Below are 7,279 nucleotides of genomic sequence, written 5' to 3'. Positions count from 1 at the left end.
TTACCCACTGAACCATCTCAAAGGCCTCCTCTTTTTTTTTTTTTTTTGAGACAGAGTCTCATATAGTGCAGGCTTGTCTCAAACTTACTATGTAGCCAAGGATGACCTTGAACTTCTGATCCTCCTGCTTCCACCTTCCAAGTGCTGAGATCACAGGCATGTGCCTCTACACACAGTTTATGCAGTGCTGGGGATGGAACCCAGGGTTCATGCATGCTAGGCAAGCACTCTACCAACTAGCTGCATCCCCAACCTTGTGACCTGTTTTTAATATGAACGGGGCAGATGCAGATAAGATGCTGAGGAAGGGAAGAAATAAAAACCCCTAGGTTCTTTGGGAGAGAGAGTAAGTCAGGCTGAGGGGTCAGGATCTAGAAACATACTGTGGATCTTGTTGCTCCTGCTTTTGGTTTTTTGAACAAAGTAGGGCTGGGGATGGGGTAGATGTCTCCAGGAGGTAAAGGTCAAAAGTCAGGAGGGCAGAGCTGACTCTGCAGGCACCTCCCACATGAGAAGAAACCAGCCTCTCCTCCAGGCCTCTTGGACCACTTCCTCTTTTTTTTGTTCTGAAGACAGGAGCAGCCCTACTGAGCCCTGGGGAGAGATGGGTGCAGGATCCAGGCTGCCCTAGCCCTGTCTTGCTAGGGCCAGGGCAAGTGAGTGTGCTGACTGGTGGACTTCCTGCTCCTGGAGTAGCTGAGGACTACCCTACAAGTTTGCAGGATGGAGCAGGCCAATGTGGAGCAGCAGGCCTCCGTGTGCAACCTGGTGGCTGTGTTCTCAAACAGCAGGTACGGGCAGTGTGGGGGAGGGTCCAGCTCCTCTACCTGCCCAGTGCCCTCATGCAGTAAAGGGCTCTGGGTACCAGTGCTCACTTTGGGTCCTGCCCTGGGTACTTTCTCCAGTTTGGGCAGCACCCAGGTCCCTCCATCATGAGTGACTGGCAGCACAGAAGACTGGTGGCATTAGGATCAGGAAGGGCATGCATCAGAGGTGGTGTTGGTCTGACGTAGTGGCAAAGGCCTGAAATCCCAGAACTCAGGAGGTGGAGGCAGGAGGATCAGGAATTCAAGGTTCATGGCCAACTTGGGCTACCTGAGACCTTGTCCTACCACCAGCACCCCAGAAAAAAACAAAAAGGCAGTGTTGGGCCGAGGACTCTCCCCACAGCATCAACGGAGCATAGGCTAATACTTCTCCAGCATCTGTCACTCAAATCAAGACGCAATTTAGTAGATGCCATTAAAATGGGGGTGAGGGGACAAGACACAGATGATGATGGGGCTGAATGAGTAAAGCAGGACCATGTGCACCTAGGATGGCCACAGTTCTAAGTTCCCTTCCATGTCTTATATCACCACCCTGATGGCCCTAGGGTGTACTTTTCTTCTATTCCATCTTTAGAGGAGGAAAAGGAGGAGGCAAGAGACCATGTTCATTAAGTTCCTGAGCTTTTCAGGTAGCGCCATGTGTCTAAAAGGCAAAGGGAGAGCCTGGTTTAGGAGGGAGAGGTTTCAGGTGGCCCTGGTGGGTGAGTGTGCGACATGAGTCTACTCAGCAGGCCTATGATTTGGGACTGTCTTGGGTTCTGCCTTCTGGAAGTACACTCCGAGATAGAGGTTGGCTTCACAAGGCTTAGGGGGAAGCTTCTTGAAGCAGCACTTGTAGTATTAGGGACACGGGGTTGGATGAAGGGAGAGGCTGAGCCTTGGATCATGCTGGGGAGCTCAGAGCTGGGGTGCCCCGAAATGGGCCTAGCTGAGGTGGAAGGATTGGTACTTGCACCTCTGGGTACCAGACACTGGGTGAGGCAATTCTGTTCCCTAGAGAGCAGGTCCCAGAGAAGGACTCTGCCAATAAATAACCCACTAACCACTGGGACTCCCAGCCACAGGGAGCTGAGAGAGGTCCAGGGGGAAGGACTTCTGCCTTTGGATGCAAAGTTCTTCCAGAATGCAAGTCCATGGGTGTCAGATGTCCTGGGGAGGAGAAGTGGATGCTCTGGGGTGGGGGGCGGGAATCGAGTCAGGTGAGGCCCGTGGGGCTTCCACGTGGAGACACATGTCCATCCCAGGTCGGGTGGGGGCAGTTCCACTTCAGAACTGGCCAGCTTGATGCTGCCTCTCCTGGGGGCTGAACTCATCTGGTTCAGCACCAAGGACAGCTTTTTGGTCCCACCCTTCCTAGCCCACCACCCCACTTCACCCATAATACTAGAGGGTAAGTAGGCATGTGGGTGCGACCCCTCGGGGTACTGAGCTGTGCTGGGCTGTACCTGGCAGGTGGAGCTTCCCTAGACCGGAGTGGGTCACAGGAGGTGTGGTCAGGAGGGTGACAGCCAGTCTTCCCAACCAAGGGCACTATGCCAGCTTCTCTGAGGGGCCCTTAGCACTTTAGCTGATTTAAACAGTGCTGGGGAGGAAACAGCCACTGTCCTAAGCTCTTAGAAATGCAGAAGCTAAAACCAAATGTGGAACAGAAATCCTGAGACTCAGCACCCCCACACCTCCCTGGGCTGCAGGCCCTCAGGCAGAGCAAGCTACTTTCTATGCCAGGAATGGGCCCTAATGAGCCCTTCGCCTCCATGACGAGACCAGAAGAGGCAGCTTAGCATGGATGCTCAGGCTCCATCCCGCCCGATTTGAGCTCCATCTATAGCACTTCCAAGCTTCAAGTTTCTCGTCCTTTCTGCCTCAGTTTCCGCAGCAGCAACATAGCTGCAATGATTATCTCCCTCACCAGATTTTGGAGGCACCAGATTTTGCACCTGTCTGGCTTCCAATTCCCAGCCTGCCTTTCTCATGAGGATGCCCGAATTTATTCAGAGTAGGTGGCCTCTGCCAGCTGTAGATTTAACTGGTCTGCAGGCCTGGTATGCAGCATAGTGAAGCTCTCCTTCAAAGGCCCAACATGGGGGACAGTGAACTTGTTGCCGGGCTGACTTGTGCTCTGATGATGGTGTGGAGGGCATCTGGCCTACTGAAAAGCCCCAGATCTTGCAATTCTGTCCTCCCTCTGTATTATTTCATGGCGCCCACCTTTCCTTAATGTACTCCTTCAGTAGGAGTACAGAAATGAAAACATGGGTGATCCAGACGGAGCCCCTGGAAACTTCTGTGTACAGAAGGAGGAGTTCTCTAGCTGTGGCTGCCTTTGAAACAGGGAAGTACATAGTTCCCCAGAGAATAAAACACAGTCCACAATGACTCATTTTGAAGACTGTTGGAGTTCCTTCCCTGAAGCTGTTGGATGTGGCTTAGTTGGTACAGTGTTTGCCCAGCATGCACGAAGTCCTCTTGGTTCCATCCCCAGTATCGGTTCACATCCCCAGGTGTGGTGGTGCATGCCTGTGCCCAGCCCTAGAGAAGTGGAGACAGGAGGATCAGAAGTGCAAGGTCGTCTTCCACTATCTAGGGAGTCAAGGCCAGCTGGCCTGGGACACAAGAGACCCTATCTCAAAATAACAGCATCAACAAAAGGAGGGTTAAAGAGAGAAGGGGGACTTTTAGCAAGTTCCTACACAGTACCAGGCACTCAGGGGCCACCGAATACCCTCATGTGTGATCTGTTCTCAGCAGGACCCTGAGAGCAGGTTCCAGAGCCCATGAGCTGGAGGATGGGCAAGCTATTCCTGAGCACCAGCAACCCCTGACCCCAGAGTCCTGGGAAGCACCCCATGTTGGGGAGACCGTGGGGTCTGGGCCCCGGACAGTCAGCAGGACATATCTGACCTCTCTGAAGAATAAATTGTCCAGTGGGGCCTGGAGGAAATCCTGGCAGCCTGGGGCCAGCCAGGGGCCAGAGATGCAGGTGAGGAGCTGATCTCTCTGGGGACTGCCTGCTCTGGCTGGGGGATGGATAGAAACCTCCTCAATCTTTGATTATCCGTCTGTCCTCACCTGCTTCTGTATTTCCCAAATCCTTCACTGTGGGAGTCTTTTTTATTATTACAAAATGAAATCACTTTGTTGCAATGAATTCACAAGCAAAAACATCAGGCAGCTGGATGAAGGTAGTCACTCAGACAAGCACATGCCCAGTCCCAAACTCAGTGCACGTCTATACAGTTAGAGTGGCTCAGAGGCCACTGAGCCTCGCTCAGCTATGCTTTCCCTATCAACTACATGTTTATGAATTTATCCACCACACAAAGAAAAAACGATGATGCTTGAAACTAGAAAAACAATTCGCTGTCTAGGCTGTTTCTATCTCCTTGCTCTCATAAATTCAGCATCAGTAAACATGGATGTGTAATTCTGTCTACGGGAGGGTTTGGATTTCTCTGGGTCTATGCCCAGAAGTGGAAACAGTGGGTCATAGGGTAATTCAATTTTTTAATTTTTTTGAGGAACCTCTGAGCTGATTTGCATAGTGGTTGTATGAACTGGTACTCTTACCAGCAGTGAATAAGAGCTCCTCTTTCCCACACTGGGGGAGTTTTGGGGATTGACTCAAAGCCACATAGCTGGTGCCCTTCCCAGTCGTGGCTCAGTTTCCTCATTAGAGGAGGTACTGAGTCCACACTAGAAAGAGAGGTCTGAGTGCTGACATCTCTACTCTGAGGCTGAGTGGGTCTCCCTTCCCAACCCCGTGGTGCATGGAGCCCACTGGTCATCTTACCAGCTGTCATGGGGCTGTCATTTACCCTCTCTGTGTCTGACTCTGAGTAGCCAGAGCAATGAGTTCTGGTTATCAGTTATCACTCCCAAACCCAGTGGCCAATATAACAGGATATTGGGATGACCAGGCTGCCTCAGGGCAGCTTTTCCACTGGCCTGGATTGAGGTCTGCACTAGTGAGCTCGGTCACCATAACAGAACATTGCAGGCTGGACAACTGACATGGCAGAAATTTCTAAGTCTCAAGGTTGCAGTCCTAGGTCAAGAGCCAGCAGCTTGGTTTCTGGGGAGGCCTCTCTTCCTGGCTTATAGATAGGGCCACCTTCACACAGTCCTCAGGTGGGCTCTCTCTCCTCCCTCCTCTTCCCTCCTCTACCCCCTTCCTCCCCTCCCCTCCCCTCCCTTCCTCCCTCCCTCCTTCTCCTCCTTCATCCCCAAGACAGGATCTTACTATGTAGCCCCGGATGGCCTCAAACTACCTCCCTAGTGCTGAGGTCCCACATTTGCTCCACCAGACCCAATGCTTCCTTTTCTCATAAGGTCACTAACCCCTATTGGTTTAGGGCCCACCCTTATGACCTCATTTACAGTGATTCCCCTGGGAAGCTGGGTGCCAGGCCCCCTGTCTTCCAGGGCTCTCTAAGCCCTGTGTCCCCTCTCTGTGGTGTTTCCTAGAGACCCCTCCATCAGGCAGCCAGGTCTCTTTCACAGCGTCTCCTTGGCTCCCCATTCCTGAGAGAACCCATGCGGAGGTTATCTGACCTCTTAAGGGCTCAGCCATGGGACCCGCACCTTGCTAAGTGGGCTCTTGTGGAAGCTGTCCTAGGGCCAACCCTCTTGTGCTAAGTGAGGGTGGGAATACCAGAGGGTTTGCTCACTGGGGAGCCTTAGGGCAGAGCCATTGTGTCCTCAGAGGGGTGCCAAGTCAAGCTGTCCTCCCTTTCCTCTCTTTTTCCCAACCCCTATAGGAACCAGAAGAGAAGCGGGTTGTGCGGGAGCTGCTGGAGACAGAGCAGGCCTATGTGGCTCGCCTGTACTTGCTGGACCAGGCCAGTGGGGCATCCCTAACCCTCCACATCTCATCAGGATTGATAGCAGCCCTGGGTTTAACTCTAGGAGTTCAGTCCATTTGACATCTGGGGTTTTGGTGGCAACAGGACTGAGCCCCTTATCACCACAGTCCTCCCCGGCCATCATTCCTGGGGATGTTGCAAGGATGTAGGCCCTGACTCCCATGAGGCTGTGCTGTTCCCCTGGGCAGGCTGGCTGGTGGGTGGTGGCTTCCTCTGGGGCAGCATGTGACCCTGCTGGTTCCTGGTGCAGGTGTTTTTCCAGGAGCTGCTAAGGGAGGCTGGCCGCAGCAAGGCCTTCCCCGAGGATGTGGTCAGACTCATCTTCTCCAACATCTCTTCCATCTACTGCTTCCATGCACAGTTCTTCCTCCCAGAGCTGCAGCGGCGCCTGGATGACTGGTGGGGTCCCAGGTCTCCACAGCCCCTGGGTTGCAGGCCCAGGCTAAGGAGTCAGGCCTGTGAGGCCCATGCACTTAAGCTTGATTCTGACCAGGGCTGGCTCCTGCTGGGTTGTGGCCCTTGCAGATGAGAGAGGGAGGAAGAGTGAGAGAGAGCGAGAGCAAGAGAACAAGAGAGAGAGAGAGAGAAAGAGAGAGAGAGAGAGATGGATGTCTTAAACCTTAGAGTACAGAAAGTCATATGGAAAGCACTTATTTTGGTCTCATAGCCTTTGTAGGAAAGAAAGTGTGTGAGAGAGAGAGAGAGAGAGAGAGAGAGAGAGAGAGAGAGAGAGACCCAGTCCTTGCCAGGCCAAGTGACCTGAGGCCATAGAAATCCTCAGCACTGACTGGGCCCCTGGTTTTGATCCTGACATCTGTCAATACACTTGTCTGCCAACCAACTGCATGACACATGTGTTTTACAAGAAACACAAACCCTCTTTGTGGGTCTCTCCCTCCCCTCATGGGCTGTTGGCTACCCATCCATGAGGACAAAGGGAGCAGAAGCGATGAATGGGGTCAGGACGGCCAGTGAGCACGGACAGAAAAGACTTCCCAGGGAGTCAGATTCAGTGATACAGCTCCGTTTATTCAGTGGGGGTCAGGGAAAATATAGTGTGGAGGCAGCAGCCAAAGCCTCAGCTGATAGGTGCTCATAGTATCTTTATTTACATGTGGTAGGGGGATCCTATCATCGGGCTATAGGGCAATGCCTAATTATCATATAGAAAAAACCTGGGGGCAGTTTTATTGCGGGTAACTATGCCAAAGGTCATGTTACAAATAAGGTCAGGCATCCATGCTTGGTGGCACTTTCCAGGTAAGTCAGGCAGAGAACAGGAGGCCCCCGCTGAGAAAGGAGTAGACTTTAACAGCAGGGTTCCCCAATACCTCTTCCTGGCTGAGGAGATGGCCCTTTAGTAAAGTGCCTGCCCCATGATCTCCTAATCCATGTAAAAAGTCAGTACATGTCTGTAACCTCAGAGTTGGAGAAGCAGAGACAGGAGAATCCCAGGGACTCGAGCCAGTAGTCAAATCAGTGAGCACCAGGTTCAGCAAGAGACCCTGTCTCAAAAATAAGGTAGATCAGAGCCAGATGTGGTGGCACACGCCTGTAGTCCCAGCACTTGGGAGGCAGAGGCAGGTG

General features: G+C 52.6%; 1 protein-coding gene across 2 annotated transcripts in view; it reads left to right on the top strand.

Annotated features, from left to right (window-relative positions):
- The first annotated feature begins 579 nt into the window (after positions 1-579).
- The window catches only part of Fgd2 (FYVE, RhoGEF and PH domain containing 2), a 23,676-nt gene continuing 16,976 nt past the window's right edge, over positions 580-7,279 (top strand). The window contains exons 1-4 of one of the 2 annotated variants that reach the window (XM_008840060.3): positions 580-791; positions 3,579-3,810; positions 5,588-5,668; positions 5,943-6,091. In XM_008840060.3, coding sequence (XP_008838282.1) covers positions 724-791; positions 3,579-3,810; positions 5,588-5,668; positions 5,943-6,091 — 530 coding nt within the window. In that variant the 5' untranslated portion in view covers positions 580-723. Of the gene's footprint in view, positions 792-3,575; positions 3,811-5,587; positions 5,669-5,942; positions 6,092-7,279 lie in introns of both variants that reach the window. The other variant, XM_008840059.3, reaches the window with a different exon arrangement.

This window comes from Nannospalax galili, unplaced genomic scaffold, assembly GCF_000622305.1.
Source record: "Nannospalax galili isolate Female #2095 unplaced genomic scaffold, S.galili_v1.0 scaffold538, whole genome shotgun sequence".
NCBI lineage: Eukaryota > Metazoa > Chordata > Mammalia > Rodentia > Spalacidae > Nannospalax > Nannospalax galili.
The sequence above is the reverse complement of the archived record's forward strand: the minus strand, read 5'-3'. Positions and strand labels throughout refer to the sequence as shown.